General features: G+C 42.6%; 1 protein-coding gene across 1 annotated transcript; it reads left to right on the forward strand.

Annotated features, from left to right (window-relative positions):
* Positions 1-780: 780 nt before the first annotated feature.
* LOC311100127 (stomatin-like protein 2, mitochondrial) lies at positions 781-14,253 on the forward strand. The gene is made up of 10 exons (XM_084140899.1): positions 781-1,222; positions 10,353-10,514; positions 10,643-10,742; positions 10,862-10,920; positions 11,017-11,118; positions 11,201-11,335; positions 12,062-12,206; positions 12,511-12,590; positions 12,694-12,822; positions 12,961-14,253. The coding sequence occupies exons 1-10, from the start codon at positions 1,181-1,183 to the stop codon at positions 13,078-13,080; spliced, it is 1,074 nt and encodes a 357-aa protein (XP_083997025.1). The 5' UTR covers positions 781-1,180; the 3' UTR covers positions 13,081-14,253.
* The last annotated feature ends 1,654 nt before the right edge of the window (positions 14,254-15,907 follow it).

Genomic DNA, 15,907 nt, shown 5'->3' on the forward strand with positions numbered 1-15,907 from the left:
ACGAGCATGACAAACACAGGGAATCTTCCCCTTCAGTTGGTCAACTTTTACATTTACTGCTACCCCAGTAATCACTCCTTTCAATGGCGCCTTTTTCTTGAGAGCAAAACAATTCACAATTCTTTCCCCCATTTGTTTAACTCTGAGCGCCTTCTCCCTCTGACCAACAGAAACACAAACAATTATCACTAGACCACTTCTGGTTACCCTCACCGATTCCACTATACCCAACGCTTCTTTCACCCATCCTGAAACCACAAATGGATCAGCCAAAAGGCAAGGGTCCACTTTTTCCAAAATCTTCACTCCTACTGACACAGACTCATCTTTATCCTGACCCTCTGTGCAAGCCTCGGGCTCTGAGTACTTCACCACACCTTCCACCTCCGATACTTCACCCTTATTCACTTCCATTTCTCCTCCTGTCTTCAGCTCACTTTGCTTACATTTCCTATCATTCTTCTTTAACAAACCTTCCCCCTTTTCCCCGCCATTTATTACCAACTCAAGCTCACAGTCTTCCTTCCTCTCGCTCTCTTAGACCTCCTCTGCCTCTTTTTTCCCCTCCATTCCTGCTCAATCATCCTAGTATACATCTCCTTGTGATAATACTGCACTTCTCCTGACATACATCTGTTTCTTGCTTTCTCGAGGGACGCCATTTACGAGGCTCTCCCATTTGGCCCCTCTTATTTTCATTGGGACTCCAGCTATTCATTAAATTGCCACCCTAGGAGCAGAGTGGAAGCGCATGTCGCCACACGGTCACCGTTCGCTGTAACACCACGTCCGGTCTATTCCGGCATGCGCACTGCAACATAAATCAATGACTACAACATATGGAAATTGCGGGAAATTTGGACTCAGGTTGTTGTCAAGGCTTACGCAACGATGATTAAAGACATCAGAAAGTGTTGAACTTATTAAACATTCACAATGTATATGTTAGGAAGGTAGAATAATGTCAACGTATATTTTTTGCAGGAAAATACGCATCCCCTGGATCGATAATCGCCAGAGTTCCGTTTCCCCTACCAACAGGGGGACGTGTTTAACCAGTGCACCAGTTTAATGTTGTAACTTTCGTTTCCTGAATCGGCCAAGTGTCAGACACGAGTGAATATTCATTTTTATTTTAACCTAAACCACATACATATCAGCCAACAACTACATTAAGAAAATGCTCCGAACATTGTACCGGACCGGCGGTATTGTTTTAAAGGTAAGACGCATGCTATTTCAATGCCAGTTAGTTAGCTAGCTTCCTAAGCCAGTTAGCTAGCTAACGTTAGCATCTAGCCCAATATTGGACTAAAGCCTGGAGCCACTGTACATGTTCTGATTAAAGGGTTAAATTGGCTCTGGAATCCAAAACAGCCAAATACTCAATTTCAATATGAATCGATTCTCAATTGCAGTACGGTTCTATAAACATCAATCCAACTACTTTCATATCGCATCAAAATCATTTCAGAAATTCCCTTTCAGGAGGACAATCCTCCTCAGTGGATTTCATAAAAATCTTTTTTTGGAAACGTTTAAAAATGTATCCTTTTTTAGATAAAACTATACAAAATATATTCACTTGTCACCAAATAATTGATTAAAACACACTGTTTTGCAATGAAGGTCTACAGTAGCCTCAACAGCCCTCTGTAGGGTAGCACCATAATAATAATATAATATGCTATTTAGCAGATGCTTTTATCCAAAGCGACTTACAGTCATGTGTGCATAAATTTTTACGTATGGGTGGTCCCGGGGATCGAACCCACTACCCTGGCGTTACAAGCGCCATGCTCTACCAATTGAGCTACAGAGGACCACATGGTGTAGCCAGAAGACAGCTAGCTTCTTTCCTCCGTTGGGTACATTGACTTCAAAACCGAGGCTTCATGGTTCTCACCTCCTTCCATAGACTTACACAGTCATTATGACGACTTCCGGAGGACGTCCTCCAACCTATCAGAGCTCTTGTAGCATGAACTGACATGTTGTCCACCCAATCAAAGGATCAGAGAATGAATCTAGTACTGAAAGCATAAGCTACACCTAGCTAGCACTGTCATGCATAAAATGTGGTGAGTAGTTGACTCGGAGAGAGAAAGACAACAGTTTTGAACAAATACGTTTCTTCAAAAATGAAGGAGGAGCAAGAGCGGAACGAGAGAGAGCTATATTTCATAATATTAAATTTAAAAAACGTTCACTCACTTAGCTAGCATAAGCAGCTAGCTAGTTTAGCCTACTCAAACACCCTGCTCAAAGAGAGGGATGCTATGTTAGCGAGCTGGCTATGACTATCCTAGCTAGCTGGCTATGACTATCCAACACTGGAACACTTCCAAGTCAAGTTAAGCTTTTGGTTTTACTAATTTATTTCCACCAGGGCCCACCGGTGTAACTACTAAACTGCTTACTGACTGTACACTGTTCTGCATGATTGTAGTGGGTTCTAGTAGCTATGACGTTACTTTATCTAATATGATGACAACGATGTAGGACGTGAGTATCGGTTATGATATGAAGGTTTGGCTTGGCAAGGTTTTTCGCCTGGTCACAGACAGCTGATGTGTTGTGCATCGAAATCCACAAGCGAAGCGAAAAGGTGAGAGGAGGAGAGTGCGTAGATGTGAGGAATACAACGAGCCGTTTGTTTCTGGCAATGAAAGTTAACTGTTTGCGTGTGATCAGGGGTGTATATATTCCGCCGATTCTGTTGAAAAACGTTTCTTAAACGGAAGGAAACAGGGATACACATACCTGAATACCTATCAATGTTACATTGAGCTGGGTAAATGGAATATGAATGACAGTCATCCAATATGCTGTAATATAAATAAGGCCATGCTCATAAAAAGAAATAATTGTCCTCCCTCATCTTAAAAGGCACCGACCGCCACTGCTGTACACTGTTTTAACCAGTTTTAACACAATTGCAGCCAACAGTATTTTTCAGTGACAACACATTTGTGGCGTCCGTCTTCAGTTTACACACCGGTGTTGGGAGACTCAGATCGACAAGTAACACAGGTAGTCCACTCTGTTTTCTGTCGGTTTTCCATAAAGAGGTGCTGTAATATGGCAGTGTGGGAACCCTAACCCTATCAAGGTGTGTATCAATTTAATCATTTGTTTTTTGATAATTATTTATCGCTGATATGAAAGGCGCTGCATGGACAATCCAACGTCTGCATTGGCCTGCAGCATTTACAGTGATACGGCGTCTGCAGAAGTCAGGACATTCATACTTCTTGCGTTTCACGGAGCAGTGCAGAGCTGTTAAGCAGAGCTGTTGAGCAGGAAGTGAGTTTGTTAATTTTTTTATTTCACCTTTATTTAACCAGGTAAGCCAATTGAGAACAAGTTCTCATTTACAACTGCAACCTGGCCAAGATAAAGCAAAGCAGTGCGATAAAAACAACAACACAGAGTTACATATGGGGTAAACAAAACATAAAGTCAAAAATACAACAGAAAATATATGTACAGTGTGTGCGAATGTAGTAAGTTATGGAGGTAAGGTAATAAATAGGCCATAGTGCAAAATAGTTACAATTTCGTATAATACTGGAATGATAGATGTGCAAAAGATGATGTACAAATAGAGATACTGGGGTGCAAATTAGCAAAATAAATAACAATATGGGGATGAGGTAGTTGGGTGGGCTAATTTCAGAAAGGCTGTGTACAGGTGCAGTGATCGGTAAGCTGCTCTGACAACTGATGCTTAAAGTTAGTGAGGGAGATAAGTCTCCAGCTTCAGAGATTTTTGCAGTTCGTTCCAGTCATTGGCAGCAGAGAACTGGAAGAAATGGTGGCCAAAGGAGGTGTTGGCTTTGGGGATGCCCAGTGAGATATACCTGCTGGAGCGCAGACTACGGGTGGGTGTTGCTATGGTGACCAGTGAGCTAAGATAAGACGGGGATTTGCCTAGCAGTGATTTATAGATGACCTGGAGCCAGTGGGTTTGGCGACGAATATGTAGTGAGGGCCAGCCAACAAGAGCGTACAGGTCACAATGGTGGGTAGTATATGGGGCTTTGGTGACAAAACGGATCGCACTGTGATAGACTACATCCAATTTGCTGAGTAGGGTGTTGGAGGCTATTTTGTAAATGACATCGCCGAAGTCAACGATCAGTAGGATAGTCAGTTTTACGAGGGCATGTTTGGCAGCATGAGTGAAGGAGACTTTGTTGAGAAATAGGAAGCCGATTCTAGATTTAACTTTGGATTGGAGATGCTTAATGTGAGTCTGGAAGGAGAGTTTGCAGTCTAACCAGACACCTAGGTATTTGTAGTTGTCCACATACTCTAGGTTAGACCCACCGAGAGTAGTGATTCTAGTCGGGGGGCGGGTGCAAGCAGCATGGTTGAAGAGCATGCATTTAGTTTTACTAGTGTTCAAGAGCAGTTGGAGGCTACGGAAGGAGTGTTGTATGGCATTGAAGCTCATTTGGAGGTTTGTTAACACAGTGTCCAATGAAGGGCCAGATGTATACAAAATGATGTCGTCCGCATAGAGGTGGATCCGAGCGTCACCAGCAGCAAGAGCGACATCATTGATATACACAGAGAATAGAGTCGGCCCGAGAATTGAACCCTGTGGCACGCCCATAGAGACGGCCAGAGGTCCAGACAACAGGCCCTCCGATTTGACACATTGAACTCTGAGAAGTAGTTGGTGAACCAGGCGAGGCAATCATTAGAGAAACCAAGGCTATTTAGTCTGCCAATAAGAATGCGGTGGTTGACAGAGTCGAAAGCCTTGGCCAGGTCGATGAAGACGGCTGCGCAGTACTGTCTTTTATCGATCCCGTTTATAATATCGTTTAGGACCTTGTGCGTGGCTGAGGTGCACCCATGACCAGCTCGGAAACCGGATTGCATAGCGGAGAAGGTACGGTGGGATTCGAAATGGTCGGTGATCTGTTTAACTTGGCTTTCAAATACTTTCGAAAGGCAGGGCAGGATGGATATAGGTCTATAACAGTTAGGATCTAGAGTGTCACCCCCTTTGAAGAGGGGGTGACACCTCCACCTACTGTCAACCAATCATGTCAATGCGGAGCTACAGTTGAAGTCAGAAGTTTACATACACCTTAGCCAAATACAGTGGGGAAAAAAAGTATTTAGTCAGCCACCAATTGTGCAAGTTCTCCCACTTAAAAAGATGAGAGAGGCCTGTAATTTTCATCATAGGTACACGTAAACTATGACAGACAAATTGAGATTTTTTTTCTCCAGAAAATCACATTGTAGGATTTTTAATGAATTTATTAGCAAATTATGGTGGAAAATAAGTATTTGGTCACCTACAAACAAGCAAGATTTCTGGCTCTCACAGACCTGTAACTTCTTCTTTAAGAGGCTCCTCTGTCCTCCACTCGTTACCTGTATTAATGGCACCTGTTTGAACTTGTTATCAGTATAAAAGACACCTGTCCACAACCTCAAACAGTCACACTCCAAACTCCACTATGGCCAAGACCAAAGAGCTGTCAAAGGACACCAGAAACAAAATTGTAGACCTGCACCAGGCTGGGAAGACTGAATCTGCAATAGGTAAGCAGCTTGGTTTGAAGAAATCAACTGTGGGAGCAATTATTAGGAAATGGAAGACATACAAGACCACTGATAATCTCCCTCGATCTGGGGCTCCACGCAAGATCTCACCCCGTGGGGTCAAAAGGATCACAAGAACGGTGAGCAAAAATCCCAGAACCACACGGGGGGACCTAGTGAATGACCTGCAGAGAGCTGGGACCAAAGTAACAAAGCCTACCATCAGTAACACACTACGCCGCCAGGGATTCAAATCCTGCAGTGCCAGACGTGTCCCCCTGCTTAAGCCAGTACATGTCCAGGCCCGTCTGAAGTTTGCTAGAGTGAATTTGGATGATCCAGAAGAGATTGGGAGAATTTCATATGGTCAGATGAAACCAAAATATAACTTTTTGGTGAAAACTCAACTCGTCGTGTTTGGAGGACAAAGAATGCTGAGTTGCATCCAAAGAACACCATACCTACTGCGAAGCATGGGGGTGGAAACATCATGCTTTGGGGCTGTTTTTCTGCAAAGGGACCAGGACGACTGATCCGTGTAAAGGAAAGAATGAATGGGGCCATGTATCGTGAGATTTGGAGTGAAAACCTCCTTCCATCAGCAAGGGCATTGAAGATGAAACGTGGCTGGGTCTTTCAGCATGACAATGATCACAAACACACCGCCCGGGCAATGAAGGAGTGGCTTCGTAAGAAGCATTTCAAGGTCCTGGAGTGGCCTAGCCAGTCTCCAGATCTCAACCCCATAGAAAATCTTTGGAGGGAGTTGAAAGTCCGTGTTGCCCAGAGACAGCCCCAAAACATCACTGCTCTAGAGGAGATCTGCATGGAGGAATGGGCCAAAATACCAGCAACAGTGTGTGAAAACCTTGTGAAGACTTACAGAAAACGTTTGACCTGTGCCATTGCCAACAAAGGGTATATAACAAAGTATTGAAAAACTTTTGTTATTGACCAAATACTTATTTTCCACCATTATTTGCAAATAAAGTCATAAAAAATCCTACAATGTGATTTTCTGGAATTTTTTTCCTCATTTTGTCTGTCATAGTTGACGTGTACCTATGATGAAAATTACAGGCCTCTCATCTTTTTAAGTGGGAGAACTTGCACAATTGGTGGCTGACTAAATACTTTTTCCCCCCACTGTACATTTAAACTCAGTTTTTCACAATTCCTGACATTTAATCTTCGTAAAAATTCCCTGTCTTAGGTCAGTTAGGATCACCACTTTATTTTAAGAATGTTAAATGTCAGAATAATAGTAGAGAGAATTATTTCTTTCAGCTTTTATTTCTTTCATCACATTCCCAGTGGGTCAGAAGTTTACATACACTCAATTAGTATTTGGTAGCATTGCCTTTAAATTGTTTAACTTGGGTCAAACGTGTCGGGTAGCCTTCCACAAGCTTTCCACAATAAGTTGGGTGAATTTTGGCCCATTCCTCCTGACAGAGCTGGTGTAACTGAGTCAGGTTTGTAGGCCTCCTTGCTCGCACACGCTTTTTCAGTTCTGCCGACAAATGTTCTATAGGATTGAGGTCAGGGCTTTGTGATGGCCACTCCAATACCTTGACTTTGTTGTCCTTAAGCCATTTTGCCACAACTTTGGAAGTATGCTTGGGGTCATTGTCCATTTGGAAGAGCCATTTGCGACCAAGCTTTAACTTCCTGACTGATGTCTTGAGATGTTGCTTCAATATATCCACATAATTTTCCTTCCTCATGATGCCATCTATTTTGTGAAATGCACCAGTCCCTCCTGCAGCAAAGCACCCCCACAGCATGATGCTGCCACCCCCGTGCTTCACGGTTGGGATGGTGTTCTTCGGCTCGCAAGGCACCCCCTTTTTCCTCCAAACATAACGATGGTCATTATGGCCAAACAGTTCTATTTTTGTTTCATCAGACCAGAGGACATTTCTCCAAAAAGTACGGTCTTTGTCCCCATGTGCAGTTGCAAACCGTGGTCTGGCTTTTTTATGGTAGTTTTGGAGCAGTGGCTTCTTCCTTGCTGAGCAACCTTTCAGGTTATGTCGATATAGGACTCGTTTTACTATGGATATAGATACTTTTGTACCGGTTTCCTCCAGCATCTTCACAAGGTCCTTTGCTGTTGTTCTGGGATTGATTTGCACTTTTCACACCAAAGTACGTTAATCTCTAGGAGACAGAACACTTCTCCCTCCTGAGCGGTATTACATTTTACTTTTACGTCATTTAGCAGACGCTCTTATCCAGAGCGACTTACAAATTGTTGCATTCACCTTATGATAGCCAGTGGGACAACCACTTTACAAATTAAAACAAAAAAATATTATACATTTTTTAATCTTAATTTTTAGAGTATATTTTTAATTTTCTTTTGTTTTGTATATATATATTTGTTGTATTTTTTAATAATTTTTCCCTAATTTTTTTGTCTTTCTATTTTTTGTAAAATATGTATTATTTTATCCTCGTATTTTTGTTTTATTATTATTATTTTATTTTTTGTGGGGGTGGGGTAGGGGGTGGTAGAAGGATTACTTTTATACTATCCCAGGTATTCCTTAAAGAGGTAGGGTTTCAAGTGTCTCCGGAAGTTGGTCAGTGACTCCGCTGTCCTGGCGTCGTGAGGGAGCTTGTTCCACCATTGGGGTGCCAGAGCAGCGAACAGTTTTGACTGGGCTGAGCGGGAACTGTGCTTCCGCAGAGGTAGGGGGACCAGCAGGCCAGAGGTGGAAGAACGCAATGCCCTCGTTTGGGTGTAGGGACTGATGACGGCTGCGTGGTCCCATGGTGTTTATACTTGCGTACTATTGTTTGTTCAGATGAACGTGGTACCTTCAGGCATTCGGAAATTGCTCCCAAGGATGAACCAGACTTGTGGAGGTCAATTTTTTTCCCCCTGAAGTCTTGGCTGATTTTTTTTGACTTTCCCATGATGTCAAGCAAAGAGGCACTGAGTTTGAAGGTAGGCCTTGAAATACATCCACAGGTACACCTCCAATTGACTCAAATGATGTCAATTAGCCTATCAGAAGCTTCTAAAGCCATGACATCATTTTCTGGAATTTTCCAAGCTGTTTAAAGGCATAGTAAACTTAGTGTATGTAAACTTCTGACCCACTGGAATTGTGATACAGTGAATTATAAGTTCAATAATCTGTCTGTAAACAGTTGTTGGAAAAATTACTTGCCATGCACAAAGTAGATGTCCTAACCGACTTGCCAAAACTATAGTTTGTTAACAAGAAATTTGCGGAGTGGTTGAAAAACCAGATTTAATGACTCCAACCTAAGTGTATGTAAACTTCCGACTTCAACTGTATATGGAGCCCTCCACATTGTTACAACATTTGGGAGGCGCTTCGCATTGCGGTAAGGAGCTCAATTTGGCCTCTGCATGACTCTGGAGGCTCCGTAATTGCGTCACACCCTCCATATGGAGCCTCCTACCACATCTTCGGATTAAGCATAAATGGGCTTTTAGTGGAAAAGGGATCAAAGCAGATAGTTAACCAATAGCTACCCAGACTAACTATTTAACAATCTTATGAAAAAATGTCAAATACTTATGGCTTTGGGGGTAGAAGCTGTTTAGGGTCCGGTTGGTTCCACACTTGGTGCATCGGTACGACTTTCTGTTCGGTAGCATAGAGAACAGTCAATGACTGGAGTGTTTGACAATTTTAGGTCCTTCCTCTGTCACCGCCTGGTATAGAGGTCCTGGATGGCAGGGAGCTCGGCCCCAGGGATGTACTGGGCCGTATGCACTACCCTCTGTAGCGCCTTGCGGTGGCTGTCAAGCAGTTGCCATACCATGCGGTGATGCAGCCAGTCAAAATGCTCTCAGTGGTGCAGCTATAGAATTTGTTGAGCATCTGAGGGCCCATGCCATTGTCGTGGCCTCTTCACAACTGTGTTAGTGTGTGTGAACCATGATAATTCCTTAGTTATGTGGACACTGAGGAACTTGAAGCTCTCGACCTGCTGCACTACAGCCCAGTCGATGTGGATGGGGGCGTGCTCATCCCTCTGTTTCCTGTAGTCCACGATCAGCTCCTTTGTCTTGCTGAGGGAGAGGTTGTTGTCTTGGCACCACACTGCCAGGTCTCTGATCTCCTCCTTGTAGGCTGTCTCATCGTTGTCGGCGATCAGGCCTCCCACTGTCGTAATGGAACTGAGTCATGATCAAGGGCTAGCTAGCATCATGTAATGTGTTCACTGATGTCCACAGAGGTGTTAGCTAGCTATGTTCTTGGCCAGTTGATAATTCCCTTAAGATTACAATGGTGCTCTTTTTTGTTATTCTATTACCAGTGACCTGGGCCACGTTCAGTTGGAAAACATTCTCTAACGTTGCAAATAGAAGTTCCATTAATAGAGCTGACGTTATTCCTTATTCAACATGTCAGAGAGGCATGTTTGTTCTACATAGCATATTTGTATCTGAACGTTCCAAAACGTTGCGTCCTGCTGAACGTGTCCCGGGTATTCAACTCGTATCCATCATGTTTAGCTAGCATTGAAACCGGAAAGAGTACCAGTAGATAGTAGGTAGCTAGCTAGCTAGCTAGCTAGCTAGCTATGGTAGAAACTACTGGTGAATAACAAGCAAGCAATCAATAGCTATTTAGATATCTAATTTCTATCATAGTTAGGGTCATAGCTAATCACTGAAGTTTCATGCTCTCGTTATGTTGCGTTTCAAGTTCCAACTCTCATGGAGTAACCTTCAGATCATGATGCAACAATGTGTCATGTACACTCTGATGGTGTTTGTTATTGTTTCCCTCTAGCATTCCCAGAGGACAGTGCCCACAGTGCCAGCGTTGTGGGCGACACAAGCCCAGCAGCGATGGGCGTCCAGTCTGCCCATGAACACTGTGGTTCTGTTTGTACCACAACAAGAATCCTGGGTTGTGGAAAGGATGGGCCGCTTCCATCACATCTTGGAGCCGGTAACTTAACTGCAATTAGACAGTGATCTGCACCCTTAATTATATTGTCACAGTATATCACAGTATAAATACTGAATATATAGTAAATGGATCATTTTTGTGTCTTTCCTTCTTCTGGATATTCACAGGGCTTGAATTTCCTTATCCCAATCCTGGACAAAATTCGTTATGTTCAAAGTCTTAAAGAGATTGTTATTGATGTCCCAGAGCAGTCTGCGGTCTCTTTAGGTGAGTGACATCACTGTGTTTGTCACTGTCATTTTCAATGCAAGTCGGTCCTCATCATTTTCACTGTCAGACAGTCAGTCCTCGGCTCTGGATTAACTGTTGTCTGATTACATCCACAGATAATGTGACGCTACAGATAGATGGAGTACTCTATCTTAGGATATTGGATCCTTTTAAGGTAGGTTGGTGAAAACCATGATTTCTTGATGTTATTGTTCATTGAAAGTTTTTGCTTTGTTTTTAGATGTTGATAACAAGATGTACTTCCTTCCAGGCTAGCTATGGAGTTGAGAACCCAGAGTATGCTGTCACCCAACTTGCTCAGACCACCATGCGCTCAGAACTAGGAAAACTGACCCTGGACAAAGTATTCAGGGTGAGACTCAAAATTGTGTTTCAATGTGAACTTTTATTTATTTACCTCATTTCCTTATTGTTTTATATATTTCTTTCTCCAGGAAAGAGAGACCCTAAATACCAACATAGTCCACTCCATAAACCAGGCATCAGATGATTGGGGAATCCGTTGCCTTCGTTATGAAATCAAGGATATACATGTTCCACCTCGTGTCAAAGAGTCCATGCAGATGCAGGTGAGAGGGGCTGGCCCTGCTGCCAACAAACTGGGAGACAGATCTTGAACCTGAAACTATCGCTGAACAAGATCTATAGATGAGTGATAAATTGCACATGATTAGGACTTAGCCTATGAGTTTTGTATGTGTACAGTTGTACTATCTTAATTTGAACACACTGTTGTCGCAGAACATTTTCCTGAAATGCAATCTTGTAGTGTATTTTGAAGTCCTACTCCAGTCTCCTTTTCAGCTCAGTTATCACCTGATAAATGTATCACATCTCAATAGGTGGTCCAGGTAAATCATGACATAGACAACTGCAAACTTCAAGAAGTAGGGCATTCAAGGAGTTGGTCAGATGGGGATTCATGATGTTATCGGCCTCCCCCCTTGCTTGAGGAACAATAGAGGAGCAATATAGAACACTATTTTTTTTACCCTTTAGTGTGTGTACTTTACTGGATTTATGCTTGGGATATCGCTTTTCAACAGCAAAAGTAAAACAAATTCGCTGAAGGACGTCTTTAAAAAGTATTTTAACGTTTAATTTTTAACTTTTAAATTTCAGACTTGATTTGTCCTAACGAAAAAATATCAACCCCTACAAAAATGTCCATTAATTAAAGTCCACATAATAATTCAAATGTCCTGTTGCTGCAGGATTATTTTCCTGCCGTGAGAAACTGGTCAAATTAAAATAGAACATCTGTACACTCTTTCTGACTGCCTTTCATTGTGTAGGTGGAGGCAGAGCGTAAGAAGAGAGCCACTGTGCTGGAGTCGGAAGGGCACAAGGAAGCAGCCATCAATGTTGCTGAGGGTCGCAAGCAAGCTCAGATCCTGGCCTCGGAAGGACAGAAAGCAGAACAGATCAACAGTGCAGCTGGTAGGCTGATACACATATCTATATGACTTAAGGTCTTTGTTAACTACTGATGATGGTGTGGAAGTTGGACCATTGTTTCTGTTGTAAAGACGGACAACTAAACCCTGTCTGAGCCAGAACGGCTCCTGTTTGCTTTATCTAACTTAGTTGAATGCACTGACTGTAAGTTGCTCCGGGTAAATTACCACAATGTAAAATGTTTATATAACGTGAGGAAGCTTGATGTACAAGTACACCCCCTGGACAGGACACTAGTCTCTGTCACCATTTCTGATGAAGGACTCTTATCTTTATCTTCACCTAGGTGAGGCCAATGCTGTCTTAGCCAAAGCAGAGGCCAAGGCTAAGGCTATCCGGCTGTTGTCAGAGGCTCTAGCTGAGCAGGTAAAGTAGCTGTGATGGCTTCATCATGTGCATGTAAGTGTGGACATGTTGATGTATTGTGTCTAGATGGCACATGACACAACTGTCATTGTGTTTTGGACAGAATGGAAACGCGGCAGCTTCACTCAGTGTGGCTGAGCAGTACATCTCAGCTTTCTCTAAGCTGGCCAAAGAGTCCAACACCATCCTGCTGTCCTCCAACTCTGGTGACATCAGTGGCATGGTCACACAGGTCTGTCTCTGTTTTTTTAGCTATTTAATTACGTGTGATTGCTCAGGCCATCTTCCCTGTCCCTCCCTTTCAACACACTCCTGTCTCTCTCTTCTTATTTCAGAACAGTAACAGTATCTATCTTTCCCTTCTCTTTAGGCTATGGCTATTTATGGCAGCCTGGCCAAGCAGAGCTCAAAAAATATAGAACGTGTGATCCCAGTGACCCCAGAGTGGGCGATGGAGAAGAGTGAGGAGCCTGCGCCACCAGCCCAGTAGTGAAGGATTTCAAGACCACTCAGAGTGGAGTCAAACACAGAACCAGAAGCAGTGCCAGACAACCACGAGGCTCCATGGCATTATTGCCTGTTCAGCACCTCTACTGTCTGGCCCAAAGGACACGCTATCTGCTGCAGGACATAGAAACAGAAGGACAGGATAAGAACGTAAAGACTTTGGGAATGCTTAAAAGCCTGGAAACATCAACCCATTTGGGAGGGTACATGTCACTTACACATTGTTTTATTTTGATTGATTGTTATTGCACACAGTACATACATGCATACATACACATGTTCCAATTGTAAATCCACGAGCTGTCGTATTGATACTCTTCTCTTGCATCAAAATATCAAAAGACTGCGATGGTTGGTAAACTACTAGCCTGGTTTAGAGCGTTCTGAATTACCTCCTTCATGCTCCTGAGTAATAGGATAGGATATGATCTCTTTAAGTGATGTACTGTTGCAATGATAATCTCCTGTCTTTTACATGTCCAACTATTTGTCCTTCATATGTTTTCATTTCATAGTGTCATGAATGTTTTAGTTCATGTGAGAGCTTGTGCCCTGACATTAAGAGCCTCCCAGCTTCAGAGCAAGCAGAAAAGGGAACAAGATCAGATATGAATAGATGTTAGAATGCAGTCTCCCCTGTAATACTTTCAATTTGTGTAGATTCTATTTATCTACATTATTTTAGTCCCTGGACATTTTTTGGGGTTGGGGTAGGTGGGTTGAAACTGTCTGAACTAAGTAAAGTTGTCACCAAAAGTACTTGTAAGAAAATTACCTCAGATCAAAATACATTATGGAAATGCAACGTTTTATTTCACATCAATACCAGATCGGAAATGTCCTCTGTTTCAGGAAGGTTTGACACAACATAGGAAATGTATCTATACAATGACAATACACTATCCTGACCAATAGACCAATAATGGCCTTCCATGTTCATGAGGATGCTGTCACTATTAAATGATTTTTGACTGGCTTTAGGGAAGATTGTAACACACCTCATCACAATACATCTTGGGAAATGATTGGTTTGAATGATTTGTAAGTGTACACAGCAGGGATTTCATATTTTTAGTTTTTTCATATTTGTCATTACAGTAAATATACATACAAAAGTCATACACTCTGAAAATTAAAATGATCTCAGTAAAATTTCTCCAAATGTGCCATTTTCTGAGGATTTTTCTCCTTTGATATCACGATTTCCACCACAGTATGCATGTTACACATAGATGCCTCAGGGAGGGGCTGTTGAGTTATTTAGGGATATTTTGTCTACTAGTCCCAGCAAAGCCACTTTTCTAAACCATTTCTGGTGCCACCATGACTGGGAAAATCTATTAGGGACTAGTCCAGAATGCTGGGTATGGGTTCATGTCCCAGGCTGTGTTTGAAAGCATTGTGGGTAAATAGTGACTGACTGATCTACAAATAATAATGAGTAGTTATTTATGATGCAAGGTGATTTGTAGATCAGACAGTCGGCAGTTGCCTGCAATGTCGAACTAGCCCCCACTCTTGCTGTTCCACCAAAGCTGCTACAATATCACCAATTAAATGAACCACCCCAACCAAAGCTGTAGGTGATCCTAATGGTTGCATTAGGTATAATGACATCATTCAGACTCGACAATGAAAAGGTATTGGCCACCTAGAGATGTAAATCATCTATTTTAATGTAAAGGTAAAATATACTGAACAAAAATATAAACACAACGTGTTGGTCCAATGTTTCATGAGCTGAAATAAAAGATCCCAGAAATGTTCCATACACAAAAAGCATGTCAATTTTTGTGCACAAATTTGTTTAAATCCCTGTTAGTGAGCATTTCTCCTTTGCCAAGATACTCCATCCACCTGACAGGTGTGGCATATCAAGAAGCTGATTAAACAGCATGCTCATTACACAGGTCCCTAATACAATTCCACTCTAAAGTGTGCAGTTTTGTCACAACACAATGCCACAGATGTCTCAAGTTTTGAGGGAGCGTGCAATTAGCATGCTGACTGCAGGAATATCTACCAGAGCTGTTGCCAGATAAGTTCATGTTAATTTCTCTACCATAAGCCACCTCCAACGTTGTTTTAGAGAATTTGGCAGTACGTCCAACTGTCCTCACAACCGCAGACCACGTGTAAACACGCCAGCCCAGGACCTCCACATACGGCTTCTTAATAATATAATAATAATAATAATATGCCATTTAGCAGACGCTTTTATCCAAAGCGACTTACAGTCATGCGTGCATACATTTTTATTTTTTTGTGTATGGGTGGTCCCGGGGATCGAACCCACTACCTTGGCGTTACAAGCGCTGTGCTCTACCAGCTGAGCTACAGAGGACCACCGTGGTCCTCTGTAGCTCAATTGGTTAGAGCTTGGCGCTTGTAACGCCAGGGTAGTGGGTTCGATCCCCGGGACCACCCATACATAAAAATGTATGCACACATGACTGTAAGTCGCTTTGGATAAAAGCGTCTGCTAAATGGCATATTATTATTATATTCACCTGCGGGATCGTCTGAGACTAGCCACCCGGACAGCTGATGAAACTGAGGAGTATTTCTGTCTGTAATAAAGCCCTTTTGTGGGGAAAAACTCATTCTGATTGGCTGGGCCTGGCTCCCAAGTGGGTGGGCCTATGCCCTCCCAGGGCAACCCATGGCTGAGCCCCTGCCCAGTCGTGAAATCCATAGATTAGGGCCTAATTAAATTATTTCAATTGACTGATTTCCTTATATGAATTGTAACTTAGTAAAATCATTGAAATTGTTGCATGTTGCATTTATATTTTTGTTCAGTATATAAT

This window comes from Coregonus lavaretus (genome assembly GCF_964263955.1).
Source record: "Coregonus lavaretus genome assembly, chromosome: 24".
Classification (NCBI taxonomy): Eukaryota; Metazoa; Chordata; class Actinopteri; order Salmoniformes; family Salmonidae; genus Coregonus; species Coregonus lavaretus.

What these genes read in the sequence shown, in the direction of transcription:
- LOC311100127 (XM_084140899.1), top strand. Translation starts at nt 1,181, where the DNA reads ATGCTCCGAACATTGTACCGGACCGGCGGTATTGTTTTAAAG. An exon ending in CCGGCGGTATTGTTTTAAAG is followed by an intron (nt 1,223 to 10,352) that starts GTAAGACGCATG and finishes GTTTCCCTCTAG; the next exon opens with CATTCCCAGAGGACAGTGCC. An exon ending in CAGAGGCTCTAGCTGAGCAG is followed by an intron (nt 12,591 to 12,693) that starts GTAAAGTAGCTG and finishes TGTTTTGGACAG; the next exon opens with AATGGAAACGCGGCAGCTTC.